Source organism: Sinohyriopsis cumingii, chromosome 17, assembly GCF_028554795.1.
Source record: "Sinohyriopsis cumingii isolate HCF-2022 chromosome 17, ASM2855479v2, whole genome shotgun sequence".
Classification (NCBI taxonomy): domain Eukaryota; kingdom Metazoa; phylum Mollusca; class Bivalvia; order Unionida; family Unionidae; genus Sinohyriopsis; species Sinohyriopsis cumingii.
The window spans coordinates 37,044,856-37,068,903 of NC_142977.1; the positions used below are offsets into that span (position 1 = coordinate 37,044,856).

Sequence of the window (24,048 nt, forward strand, 5' to 3'; positions counted from 1 at the left end):
AATCAACACCGCTTTACAAACTTTAAAGAAGAATATGAAAGTATTATAATAGAGCATGCTGAGCACCTCACCATGATCACTGCAGGATTCCAGTTTGTGATCATTCAGCCAAAGTTACACATGTAGACTAGTTGAAGTAAATGCTGAATATAAATAATCTGGCATGTAATAGATAGATTAAACATTTTTACGCCCAAATTACGCTTTTTTGCCACTTATAACAGCAATAATTACACTTATACCTGTGGGCAGGGTTGGCAATTATGCAAAATAAGCAACCATATCCAGCATCGAGAAAATGCATGAATGCGAAGTTCAGTCCCAAAAGTAACAAGTTCAGTCAATTATTAAAACCTTTTTTGTATGAAATTTATTTTGTATCTGAATATGATGCACTATCATTACTTCCCCACCCACCCACCCCCACTTTCTTAGGTAAATATAGACCGTACTTTTAAGTACGAAGTACTTTCACCAGTTGAATTTTGTCATATTGTATTAAATAAAAAATAAGATTTGATAAATTTTTTCAAAAATCTTTAGAGTATTTAATATGTGAAAGAGAGAGGAGTAACCATAGTAATGTAATTATTTAATGACACTTGACACAAATAATTTGTAACTGAAACTAAAATAGCTATAATTGCATATCTGCAGACTTGTGATGAATAATGTTATTCATCACCTGTTCTCCTTACCTTCTGCAGTAGTTAAAGTAAAAGCATTTTTCATATTGTGTATGCAGAAAAATCCCTGTCAGCATAGTTAATCTTTTAAGTTTATTGCAGATGAAAAATAATAGTACAAGAAATGAAAACATGGGTTTAAGGAAGGAAAGGAAAAGAATAAAAAGTAAAGAGAATCATCTTTTAATGAGAAAAAAGGAAAACCATTCATTTTATTTCATCTGAGATCTGTTAACAACAAAATGACTTCATTTAAGGCAATATTATATACCATACATGCTATTATAAGACAATTGTAAGTTGGCCCAACTTCTCTTTTTTTAGGGCTGCAAAAGGCTCATTTCTTTTTTACCCTGCAGCAAATCAAGGTGTACTCAGCAAATCAGTCTGCAACAGGTGACTTATCATCATTGAGTCAGAGTTGTACTTTGGAAAAATAAAGTAGCCAAACTGGCTGGCTGGCTAGATAGACAATGCCAGTGTAAAGTAAATACAATTATACTGAGTGAAATATGTCACAAAATAAATTGACAACTCACATTTTGTCTATCTTTGTGTGATATAATCTGTATAAATCCATAATGTTTGACAGTTTGAATCCATTCATATGGGACTCCTCCAGTGGCCTGGTGGTTAGAGTGTCCACCTCGGATTTGGGAGATCACAGGTTCGAACCCCAGCCTAGTCATACCAAAGACTTATAAAAATGGTACTTACAGCTGCCTTGCACAGGATTAAGAGGTTAGTGCTAGGACTAGCAGCTACCTCACTTGTCACACAGCATTAAGAGGTTAATGTTAGGACTGGTCGGCCTGGTATCAGGATAATGTGGCTTGGTGGGACATGATGTTACATGTCTGCAGCATGATGCCCCAGTTCTAGACATCACTATAAACTGCCATACTGCAGATAACATGATATGACTGAACATTTTTTAAAGCTACATTATAAAAACTCAAAACACACACACACTCATTTACATGAAAATTCTGTGAATTCTATTATAGGTCACATATTGATTGAAAAATAGTAGTCCAGAATAATCTGATTCACAGTAAAATTCCATCCTTTTGTAAGTAACTCATTAACCCCTGGAGGTTTTTGTTATTTTCGCCTGAAATGTGAGTAGGAAACACTTTTTGGGCGCTATTTCTGAATACATCCTTATACATCGACTTCCAAGAGATTTTCCATTAGCCTAATGCCTAATTGTGTTAGAAACATCATTTTCCATTGGTTATTTTACTTGCGCAAGAACAGAAAGGTATAAATTTGTATTTTTTTAAATATCTTTTAATATTTTTTAGTTTGCTTAATAGACCCATCATTTTCGTATCGAGACCATTCTTTATTCTAAATGCCCACCTTATCCTGCCATTGGTCTGCCTTAGATTTGAGGCCAAAAAGTCTAAAATCCGGACACAAAAGCGGATTCCGACCTTGGGCGAATTTTGGATGGAAAAAAAAATGGGTCCAAAAAATTAGGTTTTTTCCCTGTATTTTGTAGTGCAACAAGAACTTCCAGATTATTTGGTATCATTGTAGAGCTACATCTGTCTACCTTTCTATATTACCACCCACTTTAGTGTATCTTACATGACCATGACACTACAGAGCTTGGCAGTAGGCTGCTACCTCCTGCCACGTAAATGCAGCGCCAGGGGTTAATGAGTTGATAGTATTCATAACTGTTCCTGTCTAATGTTATCTGGTTCAGATCCAAAGAAATAATCTGCATCATCATAGTCATCAAATAAAGTTATGAAATCCACTACTGTTATCTGGTCATCATAATTTCAAACTCCCAACTCCCCCTTTGATTTATCATCTGACTCAAATGTTTTGTCTTTGTTGTCATCTTCAGGTGCTTTAGTGTTGGTCTTGTCTCCAAATTATTGATGAGTTCATTGTCCTCAATCCCATCCATAGCATTAAAAATACCACATTTTTAATTACCACCATCTGCAGTGGAATTTCGTCTCATGCATTACTCACCCATTATGATACTAATTAAATCACTAGTTTACTTCTGATTTCATTGCTTTTGTCAATTCTTTGGACCTATCTACAGTGTCCGTTTGTTTAGACAACATCTAATGGTTGTATTAGACATGGTGTCACCAGGGATCAAAGCTTGGTATGTGTGTGTTGGATGTCACCATTTCTTCCATTTCACAGATTGCATCAAATGCACTCAAAACATCTGACAGAAGCAATGCCTTTGGTTTCAACAATATACCTGGTCTGATTTCCCATACTTTCCTAATCCGACCAAACAAATAGCCTCATCTCTTATTGGTTAACAGTTACATCTCCACTTGGCATCTTTTCTTTGGCATAGTCTTGTGTTAAAGACAAGTAGCAGCTTGATGCCACTCACTAAACAACTTAATACCTTAGAGAATTGTTGTTTTCCATTTGCTGAAGGTCTTTATTATCACAAGTTTGTTTATGATTGGGTGTACACAGACTTTCCCAGCACATATAAAAACATGGGGTTTTTGTCCAAATTTCCAGTGTATACTAGATCAAAACCATTGTTTCCTCTTGTTTATGAAATTTTGTTGCAACTGTCCACTTTTTTGTCAGTGTCAGTAGGCAATTTCTGGGAAATGTGCATGTATAGTTTAGTGTAAGTCTGTGATGTTGCATAAATCACAAAAACCATCCAGCTTTCAATGATTTAGCAGTTGAACAGACCTTCAGTCAAAGGGTATTTCTTGTGTCTGCATGCCCATTATGACACTGCTCCAGACTACACTCTCATTTTTGTATAAGGGTTTTCTGTTACTCGGATTTTCTTCAGATGCCTGGCACTGTCATCAGTAGCTGATTTATTGTTAGGCCAGTCATGCACCAGTTTCCCTGCATAGTCTTTAGCTTTTCAACTCAAATGCACCATCTTAAGCATTTTTACTTTCCCATATTGGTGAAACTATTGACTTTTCACAATTCATGATGTACAATGTCCAAGTGACAAGGTACCTTGCAGCTGACAGATCACAGATGATTCAGGCACTTTGGCCATTATTTATTCATGTGGAGATGAGTGGCATGATTACAGGGAGTAAAAATATGCTCCCACAGTTAACTTGAATATAGGACCCTGCATGTCACTGAACAAATATCAAGCTCAATCAAATAATTGTTGGCCATGAAAACAAAGTGTGTGTTGCCTTTACAAGATAAGGAATTAAGGTCAGATTTATATCATTTGTATGTTGCACTTGTAAAATGACTCCAACTCTGTATTAATCAGATATTTTTAAAATAAAAAAACTATTGACCTAATAGCAAGTATGTATGGTATGTTTAAAAAAATGCAAAAAATGCAGTTATGGGATTCAAGTACCATTGTGTGATAAAAAAAATAAAAAAAGTCCTTTCTTCACATTACTCATAACCCCCAAACTTATATATAATGAATCTTATTATACTTTAACATTGTTATACAGACTGTATGTGTACAACTAAAACATCAGTAATCTTTTCATCTATTTTGTTATGCACAGTATTCCAGTTATAACAATGGAATCAAATTATTTTAACAATAAATACGGTTAAAGTGTTTAAGATTACTCAAAATTATAACTTAATCCCGTTGCCAAATCTTGATTAACATTTAAACATCAGTGGCATAATCATAAATGATGTAACAGCTATTGTCTATATGCAGTCTTTAAACATGCTGAAGAAAATGTCAGTACCAGATTCTTTATCTGTAACACTGGTTATTGCACAAGAATTGCTCAACTTTGTGTAAATCATTGTATGTGTTCATTATTGCATTTTAGATGTAGTTAGTACAGAGATACAAGCTACCAAAGAAAACTTTACAGAATAAAATTTTGTCATTTGTCTCATGGTTCAGACTCAGCAAGCAAATAGATAGTGTTCATTTTTCTTGTATTATGATAAAATATGTGATTGGTTGTTGCTAGTGGATCACTTGATAATTTTTAAAATAGTTCCAATTTTAGTACATAATGGCTATTTCATAGCCAAGTATGGCATCTTGAGTATGTATATACATGTATGATGTCATATTTAAATTATTGTTAAACATTATTGAAATTTTAGGTTTTCCAAATGCTGATCACTTTTTACCATGCTATTATCAGTTCAACTGCCTTAGTGACAAAATTTAAATTTTGGGTCAGAGAAAGGCCATATAGTACCTACATCATTGTTATCATTAGTAAGTGGTTTGAAAGTATAAGGTATACAAGTCATGTAATTTTAAACCTTTGATTTCAAAAGAGTGATACATTTTGATGGAGGATCTGTAGATTATCATTATTGTCGGTGAGTTAAAGGTCATGAGTTATGAGCAGACCTCAACCAAGACTGTCCTAATTTTCAGCATGGACTAAACATATAAAATATTCAGCTAAGCTTATATAGCATTTTCTGGAAATAGCTAAGTTGAATAAAATGACTGGAATATTTATTATACTTAACAGCTGCAGAATAGGCCAGATCACAACCACATCATTATCATCCTATGCAAGTGGTTCAGTGTCTGTTTCACATTTGATGTTGCTTTCTTGTTCAATATAAGTAACCATTCTTTGCTTATAAACAGGTCTCCAGAAAATGTCTGAGAAAAAACAAATTCTGTGGGATGAAAACAAGATGCAGTAATAGCAGATTGGCTCATTCGGAGTAGTGATAATTTAAATGAGAGTTATATATATTAAAAAAAACAGTGCTATAGAAGATTACTTAAATGACATATTGGTTGTTCTCCATAGCTGATTCCAGCAACAATTCATATGATAAATTTTGTTCATACAAGGGGCCCTCCATTTCGTACTTACGCATCAAAGGAGGGGGGTAACCCAAATGCATATGCTTGTATATGTGCGGGTCTCTGATAATGTATGTGCACGTAGGAAACGGGGGTGGCGTGATGTGGAACCTCGATAATAATTTGTCTAATATGTAATATGTTCGACTGAGTTAGTTGGCGTTTGAATTTTAGAAGACACTAGACATACTTTTTAAAGTTACACAGCTTATTTCTTTGATGAAGCCAGACATTCAACGTCGGTGGACTATCTGCTTTATTAAACACGTTGATATTATTAATCCTTGATTGTTTCTATGCGGATTAAATATAGGCCATTCTATAGAGTTCGGGTGTGCGTGGATCAAGCATACATACACAGGTGGGGTGGGTGTAAAAAAAAGTAGACATGTATGGGGGGAGGGGTTAAGCTTTGCCAGATTTGTGTGTAAAAAATACTAAATGGATGGCCCCCAACTGGAATATGCCTTTGTACAAATAACTTATACCTAGAATATAATCCAGATTCAAAAATTTTGTGAAGCCAACCTGCAAGATAGGTGCATAATGTGTACATTTATCATTGTTTTTAAGGTCAACATGACAAAAGATATATATTATCATAGGATCACCAAACTTTAGATCAACATGTCGTAGTTATTTGACTAGATACCCCAGGGATGGTGCAATTGGGGGGGGGGGCATTTATTAGAGTACTTTTAGCATTAATACCATTTCCCTAAAAATCCTGCAGAAAACAATCCAAAAATAGAACCCAGCAATATGACAGTTATATTTAGCTGATCCAGTGCTATAATTTGCCATTCACTTTCAATGATGTTTAAGCGGTTTTGATTTTTCTATCAGTTGTTGGATTACTCATGTACTGCTATAATTATTTGGACATACCATAATGGATATATACAGATCTGTAAGCCTCGATAAGTATAATTTGTTCTTGTAGAAAAAGTGGGGGAGGGTGGTTTATTCAAATGGGGGACTTCTGTTAGAATAACTACTGTATCTTCACCATTGTACATTATTTCATGCATCCTTTCTTTTGTGTGTAGGAAATGTATACAAGTTTCGGGCTGGCTCACAAGCTCTAGCATTGCAATGGTGCAGATATCTTAGTGAGGCAACAAAGAGGTACCAGTCAAGAGTAAGTACATAAGGGAAACAGATTATAATGATACATGTAGTTCTTGTTGACATTTGTTTTTAAGGAATATTAAAAATGTCTTCAGCATACTGCCATGGCTGGACAGCATTGTCAGTTTTATTGGAAAAAGTTTTACAAATATAACTGAAATCTTAACCAGATCCCTGTAGGGTATTAAAAGTAGATTCTCTTTGCCTTATTCAGAAATAAAATCGAGCACAAAATAATAATTGTGCTTTAATGTCCAAATTCTCTGAGAGTTCTAAGGCTTGGCATTGTTGTGAAGCAGGTTCCCACATAATATCTGGTTAGATTTATTAAATTCTTTATTTTAAAGTTTCCTGTTGTTTTTCATTTATTTCTCCAGAATTTTGTTTGCCAGATTTTCTTAAATATAATGTAGGATCTTTTGCAATTGTTTGGTAGATGGATGCTTACTGTGAATGCACACATGTGAAAAGTCTGATACGCTGTTTGAAAATGGTTGTTGGGTTTAATGCCAGTTTTCAGCACAAGATAGGCTATACATGGCAGCCAGTATAACTGGTGGAAGAAGAACCCTGGAAAACCATGGAGAGAACCACCAACCCACAGGTAGATACCAGCAAGTTTTCTCATGTACCCACATTGGCTGAGCCCAAGACTCGAATCTTCATAGAGGTGAGATGACAGTGATCTATAATGGTGAGTACAGTAGACCACTCGGCCACTTGGGGCCCCAAATGAAAATTGTGCTGATCTGACATCCAGTTTGGTCACCATGGCAGCCATCTTGAAAATCTTGATATTGCTATACTTTCAAAATGGAAAGTTGTATCAACATGGTGTTTTCACCAGAATAATTATAACATATAATTGGTTCTGAATGAAAGTGGTGCCAATCTCACCTCAAATATGTCTGTCACAGCAAACACTGAAAATCTTAACACTAATTCTGAATAGATGGTCATATCAGTATGGGGTTTTCAGAACATATTTTAATGGTGTCCTATTTGTTCTAAAGAAATTAGTGCTGATCTTACATCCAATATGACTGGTATAGCAGCTAGTTTAAAAATCTTATCACTCAAGAATATCCGAGATGGTTTCAACACTCAGCAGTTAAACAGAAGAAACGGTGTTATCTTGAATTCCTGGAAATTCTTTTTGGCAGTAGAGCATCAGTACTTTTGACGGACCTGTAATTACACTTCATTATCTCCAAAACCATTTGATGTATCCTCATGATACTTGAAATCCTCGTGACAAGATCATTAATTTCGTATAAAAGAATGGGTTCTGTCGAATCAGCGTTTTACTAATCTTATCCCCATTTATAAAACAATTATCTGTGTGTATCATTATGTTCTTGAAGTTGTATGCATTTGTATCATGACGAGAGTTACTGTTGTGTATAAGAATTGGCTTTGTCAGGTTATTACTTTTTGAGTTATCTCACCATTTTGTAAAATTATCGACCTCATGTTCATCAGATAATATATTTTGCACAGTTTGAGATATCCTAATGAACTTGGTTTTAGCGCTACTTGTCATAGATTACAAGAGCCTATGGAATGGTATGTTTTCTGTCATCCATTGTCCATCCGTCCATTAGTAGAAGTTTGTTATCACTACTCCTAAACTACTTGGAAGATTACCATAAAAGTTTACACGCACCCAACAATATGACATAGTGGTCATACTGCCATGGAGTTGTCACCAGAAGACTTCTTACGATATCCGCTTAGTCCTAAATGAAACTTGTGCTGATGTGATGACCATTTGGCCATCCTGAAAATCTTATCATTACTCTTCCTAAATGGATGGTAATATCAACATGGGGCTTTCACTAAAAGACTTCATAATATGTTTAGTTGGTCTTGTTGTATGTAATCATTCTGAAGGAAAAGTAATATTTCCATGGGACCTTCATCAGATAAAAATCATGTTTATTCTGTTGCACTACATTGTCCACTTAATATTTTCCAAAACAAATATGCTTGTTCCTCTTGTATTCCATGATCACTTTCACCTTGACAAGTCTAGTTAAAATCAGCTTATAGGGAGTTTTCCATGATCACTTTCATCCTGACAAGTCTAGTTAAAATCAGCCTTGTGGGGATTATTCCATGATCAATTTCATCCTGACAAGTCTAGTTAAAATCAGCTTGTGGGGATTATTCCATGATCAATTTCATCCTGACAAGTCTAGTTAAAATCAGCTTGTGGGGATTATTCCATGATCAATTTCATCCTGACAAGTCTAGTTAAAATCAGCTTGTTGGGGAGTATTCCATGATTACTTTAACCCTGACAAGTCTAGTTAAAATCAGCTTGTTGGGGAATATTCCATGATCACTTTCATCCTGACAAGTCTAGTTAAAATTAGCTTATGGGGAGTATTCCATGATCACTTTCATCCTGACAAGTCTAGTTAAAATCAGCTTATGGGGAGTATTCCATGATTACTTTCATCCTGACAAGTCTAGTTAAAATCAGCTTGTGGGAAGTATTCCTTGATCACCTTCATCCTGACAAGTCTAGTTAAAATCAGCTTGTGGGGATTATTCCATGATCAATTTCATCCTGACAAGTCTAGTTAAAATCAGCTTGTGGGGAGTAGTCCATGATCACTTTAATCCTGACAAGTCTAGTTAAAATCAGCTTGTGGGGAGTATTCCTTGATCACTTTCATCCTGAAAAGTCTAGTTAAAATCAGCTTGTGGGCAGTATTCCATGATCACTTTAATCCTGACAAATCTAGTTAAAATCACTTGTTGGTAAGTATTTCATGATCACTTTCATCCTGACAAGTCTAGTTAAAATCAGTTTGTTCTAGAGAAATTCAAAATGTGTTTTTAAACATACTGATAAGGCTGACAACTTGACTGTTTAAATTTTATCTATGATTGCTACCAATCTGATTTGCAATTCATGAACTATTTTCCTTTTCAGGTTCCTGCCAACCTGATGTCTTTTGATTGACCTAAAGCAGGCAATTGTCTTGCCACTGTGATACACAGAAGTAGCCAGTCCTGTGCCAAAGCTAGAGCTAGTCAGTCATCTGTGCTTCCAACTCCTACTCATTTTCATCATGTGACAAGCACTGGTCAACTAGTCATCTGAAAGGACAATCACTGATGACAAGTGACAGGACAGTCATCTGTCCATTATATTATCATGCCCTCATAATAGAGGATTTTGACACTTAATAGTGACCTCAGCATGACTTTTATCTTCATGAAATAGAAGTTAGCCTTGTCAAGGAAACTGTTTAAAGTGTAATAAAAATATTATGTGAAAGTAATGTCCTTGTACCTATTTTAAATAGGTTATGAATGAATCATTTAATTTGCAATTTACATATATGATTACTATACCTATTTAAGGTAAATTATTATCAGAGATGCCAATCATTTGAAGGTGGTGGAATTTTTCCTATTTTTAACCTGAGATTACACCATTATGATTATATGTCCGATTCTGATTCTGCTGTTAGATGAAATTTCATAAACGCCAAACTGAAGCTTAAACGTGGTTATATCTAGATTGCTGAAATACTTGTAATTTCTTATTTAAATTCATTTGTGAAAGTACTTGTATCACAAAAGCAGCTGAATTTTGACAAATCAAAAATCATTTCAGATTAGCCTGAGGAAGTTTGAGAAAGATTTTGAACAATTTGCTACTGATAGTGATTATATGTCAATGAAAAAACATGCCACAGAATAAAAACTGAAAAAAACAAGGCACCAAAACTGGATCAGTATGCCTTTGCAGTCATTTCTCTATGGACTTCAACATGGCACATGGTGGGGAAGATGACATCAACCAAAAATTGCTCTGAATTGAGAATGCTTAATTCTTGAAACAAATTGTTGGATAAAAATATCAAGTATTCCTATTTTTATGCTCACATTCCTATTTGACATTGGTTGGCATCTCATTATTATGTGCAATTTTCACTAGCTTTTTATGTGTCAGGCCAGTAGGGCTATTTTAAAATTTGTTTGCTTTGTAAGATGTATTGTCAGATATTTATTAATTTTATTGTTACTATGGTAACAGACGTGGCAATGTAGGAAAATGTCATTGTATGCTTTAATGTGCTGAACAAGACTGAAAATGCTGACACAGACTGAAGGATTTCCCAGTGTTTGGCCAAATTAATTTGCAACAAATAAGAGTAAAGGTCTTTCAGTACCGGATAGAAGCTTATCAATGAATTTCTTATCGGTAGACTTGAGAATGTGCATAAAACTCAAAGTTTGATTAAGTTTAGTCGAGTTGGGCTTCTTTTTACATTTACTAACAAGTTAATAAAAGACTTGTATCAAACATTATTAAAACAGACAAATGGAAATACTCTGTCATCATCAGCCTTAAATGCATTTGAGTGAAGTTTCTCCAGTCAGTTATACAATTTTGACTCTGTGCCATATTTGTGAAACACCATCATATATGTTTTGCTTGCAGTAGGGGTCACTTTTCCAACTCATTGTCATCGTAGGTGTAAGCATTAAGATTATGCATTTAGCTGTTTCTCAGACACATTTAAATGTAACAGTTAATTTATCATGGAGGGTGCTATTCACCATGGGCGGAAGTAGGTTATGATGAATCTGTTTTCAATGTTCCGGTGATTACAGAAGTTTTTGCATTTAACTCGGTTTCTCCAATACCGTGGCATGTAGTAGTTAAACATGATGAGGTTACTACTCACTGAGGGCAAAAATAGGTCACAGTGACCAGTGATTGTCTAGTTTATGCATTTAGCTCAGTTTCTCAAGAACTGTTGTATGAACAGTCATGAAACTTGAGGGTACTACTCACTCATCACAGGAAAATGTTGGTCACATTAACCTACTTTTCATGCTCCAATGATTACCTGAAGTTTTTGCATTTGTTTCAGTTTTTCTGACATATACAGCAACTTGTAAACAAAAGTTTCTTCTTTATAGTTCCATTTCTTTAACAGCTTTTAACTTGCATTATTGTAAACCCTATACATACAAACTTCAAATCTAATGGGTGTGTTCATCTTGCAGATTACTACTCTCCATGGACAAAAGTAGGTCACTGTAACCTACTTCTATCTTCTAGCATGTTGACATTTTTACACTTTAGTGATTACATTGAGTTTTTGCATTTAGATGATTTTCTCCAATACCATTGTATGTACAGTAATGAGTATATTTATCTTGGAGTGTAGCCATCATGGGTTAATGTAGATTGCAGTGACATAATTGTTATGGTTCAGGATTTGCACTTGCTTCAATTCCATCATACTATTATGTGTTCATTTGTGAAATTAGATGAATATACAATACAGTTCACACAATTTTTCAAACCCCTATCTTCGTGGTGGGGGTGGAGAGTAAGAAGGATTAAGAAGGAAAACAAAACATTTCTTCATCTTGTTTCTCGTGGAGAATAGCTCAGCATGACATGCTTTCTTGCAGAGTCACATCCACTGACCACTGGAGTGCAGAGATGGTCTCGATAATATGGGCATGGTTTACTGTTTATGGCCTGCTGCAAGCATGCTCTAAAAAGGTTTAAAGAGAGGCACTGATTTATCTAAATTGTTGTCTCTTTCAGGAGCAGTTTGCTGAAGCAAATGTGATCATTCAGCTAATTATTAACATTTCCTGGTTATAATATAGATAATGTGCAATATATAATGCCAAATCAAATTTTAGATATTATTAATATGACTGTGCCTCGCAAACTGTATTAATAGTACATTTTGCTGAATTAATCTGTTTTCATTGCTACATTATCAGAATCCTAAGTTGCATTCCTGTCCTTATATCTGCGCAGTTCACAATATCCTCTTTTTAAATGATCATATAAAAGTCAGTGATATTGTAATCCCTGCAGTGAAAATAAGGATGAACATTTAACAAATCAATAATAAAATCACATTTATACTGGACTTTAGTGAAACAAAAAAAATTGCAGAAGTTCTAGTTAACATAATATATGATTTATTCTGACATCCATTCAAAGCAATATAAAGAGGTTCTTGAAATTTGAGAAATCATAGTTCTGGCAAATGCCATATCAGCATGCAAAAGCAAAAGTTATTGCTTAAGAAAGTATCTTTATTTGAATTTGTACTGTGCTATTTTATCAAAGTAGCATTTTTCTGGTTTTTGTTTTAATAGCACAAATTGGTCACAAAAGTCCTTGATACATGTGGGCTGACAAATAAAATTTTCACAGATAAATGTTGATGCGCAAACTAATAACCTACCACAAAAGAAATCATCTGCATGGTTTGTTTGCTTTGCTTTTGAAGTGTTCATTTCATTGCAAACTGATTACCTACAAGCACAACAGCAGCTTTTCTGCAGTTGTTTTTGTTCTATGCCATTAGGTTGACAATAAACATTGTGCTCATTGAAAAGTGAATCACACTGTGTAACCATAGGGTATTTGATTGTTTGATTCTCATAAAAGAAAAATTAGTGATGGAAAGAAAAACTTCTTATTACTGCTGGTACAAAATTTCTGCATTTATCTATTTATTGCCTTCCATTCCTTGAGTCAGATTTGTTCTTAAAAATGGACAGTGGTCTTGCTCCCAGCTGGTTACAAAGATGCTGTTTGTTATTAGCAATGAGACATTCAGCTCACAAATATTCAGTTCACTTTCTGCAGAAAACCGCTCCAGTGGCCTAATGGTTAGAGCGTCCGCCTCAGAAGCGGGAGGTCATAGGTTCGAACCCCGGCAGAGTCATACCAAAGACTTACAAAAATGGTACTTACAGCTGCCTCGCTAGGCGCTCAGCATTAAGAGGTTAGTTTTAGGACTGGTCAGCCTAGTGTCAGGATAATGTGACTGGGTGGGGCATCATGCTACATGTCTGCGGCATGATGTCCCAGTGCTATACATCACTATAAACTGCCACATTGCAGACGTCATAGGACTGAAAAATTGTTAAAGCTACATTAAAAATCCTAATCACACACACACACGCTTTCTGTAGAACTACCTTGTATCAAAATAAATTCCTGCCTTTTACAATTTACTAACAGAAATTTTAAGTAACTTGTGAATGCAAAATCTCAGAATTTACTTGAACCAGGATAAACATATACCTATTTGTTACATGTAAATACTGTATATGATATATACTTGTATATAGATATCACCAAGTAAACTTGAGCAACAGATGAAATTAATGTTTTACATTTTTATTTTTATGCTCGTTTTCATATGGCATACTATGCATAATACAGAAACCTGAGATTAACCTGTTTGAAGCATTTCTAGATCATTAACTGCTTTTAGTCTAGTGTCTCATAAATTATGGAATCCAGATCTTGTCTGCACAAATTATCGTAATTAGTTGCACTGAACATTAGCAGTGGCGTCACTAGGGGCTGTGGACCGCACCGAGTGACACCATTAGAGGGGGTGATGCCAAAATGGCGATAAAATTTTTTGAATTTTTGTGCAGGAAGGAGGTCTATGGGTGTGACACCATGAGTTACTGCACTGGGTGACACCAACCCTAGTGACACTACTAAACATTAGAAACCTGTTTTGTACATATTTTCGTAACCGTATTAGTATTCCCTGATTGCCAAGCTTTCTTTAATTAGCAAGCTTATCGTTCACACCAATTCAAAGAGATGTTCTTGCCATGAAAACGTTTCATGATACTGCTTATATTTTTTTTTTATACCAAAGGTAGTATTAAAAATAACACTAAAAATGCTTATTAATGTGAGCAAAATTTTACTTTTTCATTACTTGCCTTAGAGACATTTTTACTTTTTCATTACTTGCCTTAGAGACATTTTTACTTTTTCATTACTTGCCTTAGAGACATTTTTAGGCAGTCTTCAGAATTGCAGTATAAAAAATTGGAAACCAAACTCTGGATAAGTTTGCAAGTGGTAAGAAAAGTAATACCGTAATACGTAGCATCATGAAGGGAAAAAAGAAAGAAAATTTCTCATCAGTGGGTGTAAACTCACTTTTTATCTACTTGGCCACAGTAACTGTAGCTGTAAAGCAGTATACCAAATACAGATGCTAAACACTAAAGAAATTGGTTTGCATCTTTTTTGTCTCAATAACCAAATGATGCAACAGTCACAAATTTCAAACAGCATACTTTAATATCTGCATGAAAATAATTATAAGAAATGAATCAGTATTATGATTAGATTATTGACACAAACGTTTCATCTGATTTGATGATGATAAAACTTTTGTTATATTTTTCCCTTACAATAATGAGCAAACAACAGGATACATGACACAATACATACATGCAGAATGCTTTGAATTTGTTGGAAGATAAAATCTCTGAACATCCGAGATGTGGCAGGTTTCCACATTATTTTTCACGACAGCAATAAGTTCAAATTAATTACGAGCAATTGTCAAACTTAATGTTAATGGCGGGACCGTAATTGGAGCTATTTTAATATTACAATTCAAATGTCTTCATGTTTAAAAAAACGCCTTTCACAAGTTGAAATTGACATATTTTGATGCTAATTCCTTGTCAGTATTTTATAAGTGTTGACAGTGATCACTGCCTTGACATCTGTAAACCTCCGCTGAAGTGGAATGTTTGTTAGGGAGAGACCATTTAATTTTCTGAAGTAAATGCTTCAAAACAATACCATATTCTTATTTGTAAAAACACATTATTCCATTATTTCTTGAAACTTATTTATCATGAGATGAAAAGGGGGAAAATATCTTGGTTGGAAAGAACAATCTATCCCTATTCATGAAATGGACTGTCCTTTACAGCATACATGCAGTCAGCATTGAACTAGTTCAAAGTTGTCTGTGTTCAGCCGTGTGACTGCCATTACTGCTTAAGGACTAAGCATCTGGTTCACATTTCCATATAAATTCATTGTTCCCTGTTAGTTCGGTTGTTTCTTTAAATGTAAGTTGATGTCAATTTCAAATTTAATTTTCCATATCTCCTAGGGTTACTCTCCCTTTTGTCACAGTAGGATAAATTTATGCTGTTCAAAAGCAGCTCAACATGTTTTGCCTCTTGTTAAATCAGTGCACACATTTGTCTGATTTCTTTGAATAAAGTAAAAGCATAAAATTATTGCACAGGAAGTCTATCAATCTTTTCTAAATATACATCTACTGAATATACAAGACTTCTGACATTATTTTATTGACCAAAATACATGTATATGATAAAAATAAAGATGACTGGTTCTTCATATGGTATCTAGTTGCACATCACTTTTGATGTCTTTCTTCCCATGGCTGGTTTTCATTCATTTCGTGTTCAGATGTCAATTAGTAATGTCAAGCAGCCTGTCTATGGTGGAATTGTCATCGTCATGCCTGCCATGGCACATTGGTAATTTGTAGGTACTAGTCCCTCCATTACAAGCAGAAGTGGAGGGGGGATTAAGTCCCCCACCATGTGTGGGCTTTAAAAAAAATGCATGAACTGCATTGTATTTATATATAGGAATATTACCTTGATGATCTACTGTTGAGATTACAATGATTTATTTGTTATATAGTGACTTTTCATGATTTTGTGATTAAGTTTATGTAATTGACTTAGTTCCTTAGATAATCTTATGCGACTTTTATGAAATTTGGATTTGATTAAATTGGGTATGTTCTCTTCAGTGAAGGTTACAGGAATCTTCTTATTCTAATGATTGTGCAAGGTTTTGGATTATACCATGAAGGGGCAGGCAAGACTTTGTGTTCTGCAAAATTATCATTTTATATTTTTCAAGCTGAATGTTCTTATCATTTATATGAACTGAACATTGGGGGTTTGGGTTGATTACTGTGGAATAATTTACTTTTATAAGACCAGATTTTGCAGTCTTACCAAAAGTTGCTTTTTAATGTGGACAACAATGTGTGGGATAATAAAAAATAAAAAAAACAGACTCGAAGGTTTGAGATAATATATGTATAATCTAGGTTTATGGCAAACAAAGTCTGCTTGAACTTATTCATTTATGACTGCTGCCAAACACAGTTGGTCAACATGTCTGGTGTGAATAACATTTAGTAGTGTTCATTCTGTGTCCAAATATGGTGATAAAGCATTAAGATTGATGTGTGAAGATGGATGATAAGTGAACTCCTCAGCCTTGGGTGGTAGAAGTGCATGACAAGAGTGAGAGGAGGCAGGGTGGTTAATCAAGATGGAATTTGTAAAAGCTTATACATACAAACCTGTTAAAAGCAGTCAAAATTGCTTGTTTTCTGAACAAATATTATGGACTGAATGCCATTATTATTATTATATGCTTATTGTTTCTTTGTTAACTTTACATTGTCAGAATCGTGCAGTATTTTACGATATTGCACTCAAATATATTTCATATTGAACTCATGTTTGCCCAATAGTGTATTAGGAACTACTTTGTAAACAAATCATGTACACTTACATAATAGGCACTGTACATTTTGGTTGATTAAATTTGTTTTTGAATGAACTAAAGCAGATGTTTCATGGACTGCCACATAGCTGCTTTGCCACATTCCGCGTTAACGTTTTTGATACAATGTTTTGGATTTAGGCTAGCTATAGACACCAGACGGTCCTTACAAATAACATTCAAGGGACAAGGCATAAACTGTCTTCTTTAGCTGCAAATCCGAATTACATGAACCATGTCATGGGTTCTCAGGCTTGATTACACATTTCGAAATTGTACTGTAATTTTTACTATATTCCAAGTGCAGTTACATCCTCCTTACTGCACTCAAAATGAAATAAATATTATATTCCACTGCATCTTTTTGATAATTGCAATTGAAAGACTTCATATTCTTCTCACATTATGATTTCAAACATTCAATGACAGAACAGAAACACACTTGTAGATGTCAACACACTGCCGAAATCCGATGTTCTTCATGTAGAATTGGCACATAGTAATTCAGTCCATAATCAAAAAATTTCGTAGAAAAGTTGTTGCAATGCACATTCATTCACAGTATGACTCAAATTTCAATTCTAAGTAGACCAAAATGCCATTTTCTTTCGAAAGTTATGTCTAGCACGCGACTAAGTTCAAATTGATCTGGGCGGAGTTATGTGCACATTAATAATGTTGTGTACTGATGAATCTGCGCTTGTGTATTTAGTATGGAATACAGCATACATTTAGTTACTTTGTTTCTTGTAGTGTATTTTTGTTCATATAATTAAGCCTTAGGTAGAATAAGAAAATGAGCATATAATAAAAAGGTTACTGCATTTGTATGGGAAAATATTAACTCATTTTGTCTGATGGATATACCCCATACAAATGCAGTAACCTATACATATTATTATTATTTTTTGTCAACTGATTTAGTTTAGAGAACTACTAATAAAATGCATGTACATGTTCTTCTTTTGCAAATGTTCACTTTAATCCACCTATGTTTTAAATCATCACTAATACTTAAAAATCCAACTAATCTTTATTATTTGTATCATGATAAAACAATGATTTTACTAATTGATAGTTTATATATGACTGATACAGAGGACTGACTCTTTCTTCAGCTCACTTACCATATAATTTAGGCTTAAAAACACTGCAGACAATATCTGGATTTACCAGTTGCTCAACTTGCTGGGATTACAAGACATTTACTTACATAAGAGGCCTCTGATGAATAAGGAACGAAAGAAGCTGGGTGTGGCTGTTAGTAACACATGAACCGAAACTTCACATACTTTTACATACTTTTTTCAATATTAAACAACCTCCTTACTATAGTGAAAAGATAGTTAACTTTTACCTGTCTTTAGAGATCTTTTTCAGCAGAGTTTTAATTCACAGGCAAATAAAATAGGTTATGTTGAACTGTACTGGTCTTGTAGCACAGAAGGCAACTGCCATTTCTTTTGCAACAACATAATTATTTTTCACGCCATTCAGCAAAGGAATCGCTTCTACCCTCTCCTCTAATAGTAAAACGGCCTTGCTTTCAAATTACACACATTGACACCTTTTGAGTTATACTTAAAATTGCACCTTTTCCTACATAACACTTATTGTAAAAAAAGTTATTGTTTTATCCATTATTAGCTCACTGACCTTAAAACAACTTTTTAAAAAAAATGCTTAGCAAAATGTGACATGATACTGGTACTGGCATAAACAGTTGTCATTAAAATGTGACAACATACTGGCATAAATAGTTGTCATTAAAATGTGACAACATACTGGCATAAATGGTTGTCATTAAAATGTGACAACATACTGGCATAAATGGTTGTCATTAAAATGTGACAACATACTGGCATAAATGGTTGTCATTAAAATGTGACAACATACTGGCATAAATAGTTGTCATTAAAATGTGACAACATACTGGCATAAACAGTTGTCATTAAAATGTGACAACATACTGACATAAATAGTTGTCATTAAAATGTGACAACATACTGGCATAAATAGTTGTCTTTAAAATGTGACAACATACTGGCATAAATAGTTGTCATTAAAATGATGACAGTCTGCAGAATCGTCCGCTTTCAGATATGGCCACACAACACTTTAATATCTTTATATCAAAATCTTCTCAAGAAAATTTGAACAACTTTGATAGAAAGCATCCTGACATAAAGCCCTTTTAACCTTTTAGCTCACAGATTGTATGGTTTTCTAGGCAGTTGATACACATGTATCTGAGTTACACATGACAGTGTGCTATAAACAGAACACTTGTTACCTATTTGACTAAATGCACATAGACCTGTCTGTTAAGCAGTGTACTATATACGGTACGTTTAACGTCAACTTTAACCATTTTATATTTTTGGCACACATTTATTATGTTTACAAAGATTTCAGAGTTAAACAAAATCGTTACAGCTGTATAATTATTTTTCAAGGACTTTTTAAAATGTGATTTAAAATCTTGAGAGAACTCTTTGACCGTCAAGCCACTGAAGCCATGTGACCAACCATAGCTGCCATTTCTCATACTTTAAGTTTACAAGCTCTTTGCATCTACATCACAAAATCATCGGAATTTGATAATTTATAAAAACTAATTGTTGCTGACATCAATATCAGAGCCTTTACTGAAGTTATTGAAGTTTTCACAGTCGTGATTCTAATTGTGCAAACTCGAGAAAGTACTGAACAAAATCTGCGGCCTCCGTTTTTTGGAGAGTGGAGAATCCAACCCCATTACATTAAATAGTAGATTACGACTAGAGCTTAAACAGCAACCACATGATCTGATGTAATGGTCATTTACATCGATGAATGTAGTATCTAATAGGGTTTTTTCCCCAACTGTAGTGCTACGAAAACCAGCTCTAAATGGCTGATGTTTACAACAGGCATCAAAAGGCACTTCTATGAGAATGGTGTAGAGACATCAAAATGCACTTTCGTGCGAATCAGATAGAGGCGTCCAAAGGCGCTTCCATGAGAATGGAGTAGAGACATCCAAAGGCACTTCCATGAAGTAAAGAGTTAATATTTGATAGATGAATTAAATATGAATTAAGATGCAGAAAAAACCCAGAAAACTTGAGATAGATATTTTCATAATGTGGATTAACATCATTTGAAAAAATTCCTAAAGAAAGTATTCTTCTGACCCAGATAACTTTTTTTTGCATGTGGATTTTAGGCAGGTGTCAGCTAGGTGGGTGATGTTAGGCTTGTTTGGGCCTCCTTTTTTGTGGGTTTTTTTTTGTATATACAACTTGATGCTGCTGAAAACTTATTTTTCATTCCACAAGGGATTACATATTCACTGAACATCCAAATTTCTGTAAGAATGTTGTATGCATTCCATTTGTTTATCATTCTGTCATGTCAAAAGAATGTTTTGAATATTAATAATAGTTGTTGACTACATCAAAAAAAGCTTATGTTAATTTCATATTTTACTGTTTCATTTCAAAAGCATTCACTCTTGCATGAGAACCAATAGCAAACATAAACTAAAAAGGTATGATATCATTAACAATGCCAGCTCTGCTATTTATTTGTTATATCTTATTAATCATGAATCACACAATTTGATAAATACTGCTACAGTGAAATAATGAAGATCTTCATCAGTCAATCCATTCAAACCAAAGTTCAAAAACTTTTGACTTTTGTATTTTTTCTTCTAGTAGAAACTTGCATAGATTTAGAATAAAGAGAGATATAAGAGTAATTCAATGCATGTTCATCCCAAGTTGGCTCATTAATATGTCTGTCTGAATATCCAAACACATTTTGACATTATTGAAAAAAGACGTTTGCTTAGGTGCTTCTGTGTATGGAAACTCCTCTGACAAATCTGGTCTTCACAGATGGATATATTTGTGTTGGGTCTTTAAATTGGTTGTTTTTGTAGTAATCACAAAAAAACTACCTTACAAATACGAGCAAATTGACAAAAACAGTTTGATTACCCAAAGAGATGTATACACTTATGAAATTGTGCAAATTATGTCAACATTTAGCCTCGAATTTGTTAAGAAATGACATTTATATGACTGGAGTAGCAGTACTAGAGTGAGGACTGCTTTAGCATTCATTTTATCTTTATTCAGTCTGTTCTGTTCCATACAGTGGTTGTAAAGTCTTCACAGGTGAATAGTTAATGGTGATGAAATGAATGTTATCAAACCATGTGAGCTGTACAAGTTTATGGTATATGATGTACATGTAATTCATAGGATTTCCATATCAAGTATGATTTTAAAAATGTATTTTGATGAGACAAAAAATAGCCATTACTAGATAGGTAAGTTGACAAGGTTTACATTGAATTAAAAATTGTAGGTGGAATAACCTTGCTCCCATGAGCTAAGTTTTTTTTACATGTACATTGTAGTATGAAGGTAAATATGAAAATCAATTCTCATCAAAGGTGTGAAAACTAATTTTTGTACTCATATCACTTAAATGATTTAGGCTGTTCCTAGCATTTTATTCTATACAGTCTACATGTACATGTCTTGTTCACTGTTTCTATTACAGGCTGTTCCAGTTAAATATAATTGGAACCCAAGGAAGGCACTTTTAAGGTGGATTAGTCACCCATAGATGTGATTTAGTTTAAAGTTCTGTATCATTGTCATTGAATAAGTAAATGGAGTACCCTGGCATACAGTTTTACAAAACCTTTTTTCCTGGATACCTTGCAGTTTTAAATGAAACAACCTAAGCAGACCTTTATTACTCTTTCATATGTATGACTTGACAGTATTAGGTTCCCAATGAATGAAGCTACATTTATGTGACAGTTTGTTATTGGTGCTAGATATATTCAATAATTGCTCTAGAGTACTTACTCAGATGTGACAATTATGCACTTTTCAAGCATTTTAGTTATAAAAGGCCTTTAATGGAAGGCCTAGCAGGTCTTAAAGCAGACATTTTAGTTATAAAAGGTCTTAATGGAAGGCCTAGCAGGTCTTAAAGCAGGCATTTTAGTTATAACAGGCCTTTAATGGAAGGCCTAGCAGGTCTTAAAGCAGACATTTTAGTTATAAAAGGTCTTAATGGAAGGCCTAGCAGGTCTTAAAGCAGGCATTTTAGTTATAACAGGCCTTTAATGGAAGACCTGGCAGGTCTTAAAGCAGGCATTTTAGTTGCAAAAGAGCCAGAAATGAAGATCTTATTCTCAGTTTTTAATACAGTTGCTAACCTTTTAAATTTGGTCTTAATTTTGGTGATCTTTTTCTAATAAAAAAAATGATTTTTAATTTACTGGTTAGTTATTCTTTTATGATGAGAAGAGTTTTTAATTTTAGACAAATTTCACAGATTGTGTGGTCAAAAATCAAATTTGGAAGTTGGTCATAGTAGAGCTCAGTATTCTATACTCCAAAGAAACTGTGATACACATTCATCCCAGGACTAGTTGGACTTAAATGAAAATAGTATCCCTCTGACATGCATTATGATCACCACTATTTAATAAACAGATGGTTATTAGTTCATTATAAGTGATTGTCACCAATCTGACTTTCAGTATGAACTTCATCTCAAGAATGTCAGATATGGCTTCAGTACTCTACGGCAGTTGAAAAGAATAAAAGGATGGAAGAAACCGACTTAATCTTGCATTTAATTCTTTGTGGTATACATCAGTCCCCTTGAGGAACTTGTGTTGCAAATTATTATTATACTTAGTATGAACTTGTAATATGTATTTATAACCCTTATTGTACATGCAGAAGAAAATGTTTGAAAGACAAAAAGCCCATGTTATACAGGTGAGTCAGATGTACCTACCTGTAATATAATATGAAAAGTGTCAAAAAACTGTCATATTACTTGTTCAAACTAGCTGGGAACTGGTCATTTATTAATGTATTATCTAGTTCATGATTCCTTATATCAAGTTACCTTTATCTTATGTATATCAGTTCAACCTTGGAAGGCTCATTTCCAGGGCAATAATTAGAATAAAATGTTGACAACGTTTTAGTGTTCAGTTTATTGTGTGCATGTTTGAGAGAGATCGTTAGGAATTGTTTGCCTGACAATGATGGTTTGATGTTTAAGTGTTGAAAATTTGCTCATTGATATTTCAACTCCCATGTTCATTTTTACTTATTTACAATAGAAATTTAAAGTGAGGCCAAATGGGGAAAGGGGAGGGAGGGACATTGTGCAAAACTCTTATGCAGTGTGATATAACCAAGAATGTTTTAAGTGCACTTAAAACCATCCAAAAACTAAACACAAGGCCTGTATAAAGTAGTTTTATAGTTTCTTGAAAGTCTGTATTGCCTTTTGCAAAAAGTTGTGCATATGTTCAGAACTGCACTGTTTACATTGAAAATAGTGATTTGTGATTTTTGAGGTTTTTACACCATTTTCAACATATCATCAGCTAATACATGGCTGCCAGGATACTTAATCTGGAAAGAACCACCAACCTATAGGACACCTGGCAAGCTTTGTCACATACCCAAATTGGTCAGGTGAGCAAAGACTCAAATCCACACAGAGGCGAGATGTGATCTGTAAAGGCAAGCACTTTAGACCACTTGGCCACCCTGACACCTGGATTAGTCAAAAACAATTTATAGATTTTATTTTATTTCTTTTACTAATTAATTCCTAATAATAATGTATACATTTATGTATATAGACTGTAGACCCCAGAACATTTAACATTTATGTTGACAAGATCCAAGAAATGTTCATATTTTTAATGACTGAAGATCCTACAAACTATCATATTTATATAGACTGTACATCTGAGAAATTATCATATTTATGTAGACTGTACAACTAAGAAATTATCATATTTATGTAGACTGTACATCTAAGAAATTATCATATTTATGTAGACTGTACATCTCAGAAATTCTCATATTTATGTAGACTGTACATCTCAGAAATATTCATATTTATGTAGAGTGTACATCTCAGAAATATCATATTCATATACCAGCAGCCATCATTCCCATAAAGTTCATAGGTAT

The 24,048-nt window shown here is 34.0% G+C and overlaps 1 protein-coding gene across 7 annotated transcripts in view; it reads left to right on the forward strand.

Annotated features, from left to right (window-relative positions):
• LOC149778438 (ras-specific guanine nucleotide-releasing factor RalGPS1-like) overlaps positions 1-23,036 on the forward strand; it is a 137,918-nt gene extending 114,882 nt beyond the window's left edge. For 6 of the 7 annotated variants that reach the window (XM_089939267.1, XM_089939268.1, XM_089939266.1 and 3 more), the window contains 2 exons: positions 6,546-6,637; positions 9,572-23,036. In XM_089939267.1, coding sequence (XP_089795393.1) covers positions 6,546-6,637; positions 9,572-9,601 — 122 coding nt within the window. In that variant the 3' untranslated portion in view covers positions 9,602-23,036. The remainder of the gene's footprint in view (positions 1-6,545; positions 6,638-9,571) is intronic. The other variant, XR_016415498.1, reaches the window with a different exon arrangement.
• The last annotated feature ends 1,012 nt before the right edge of the window (positions 23,037-24,048 follow it).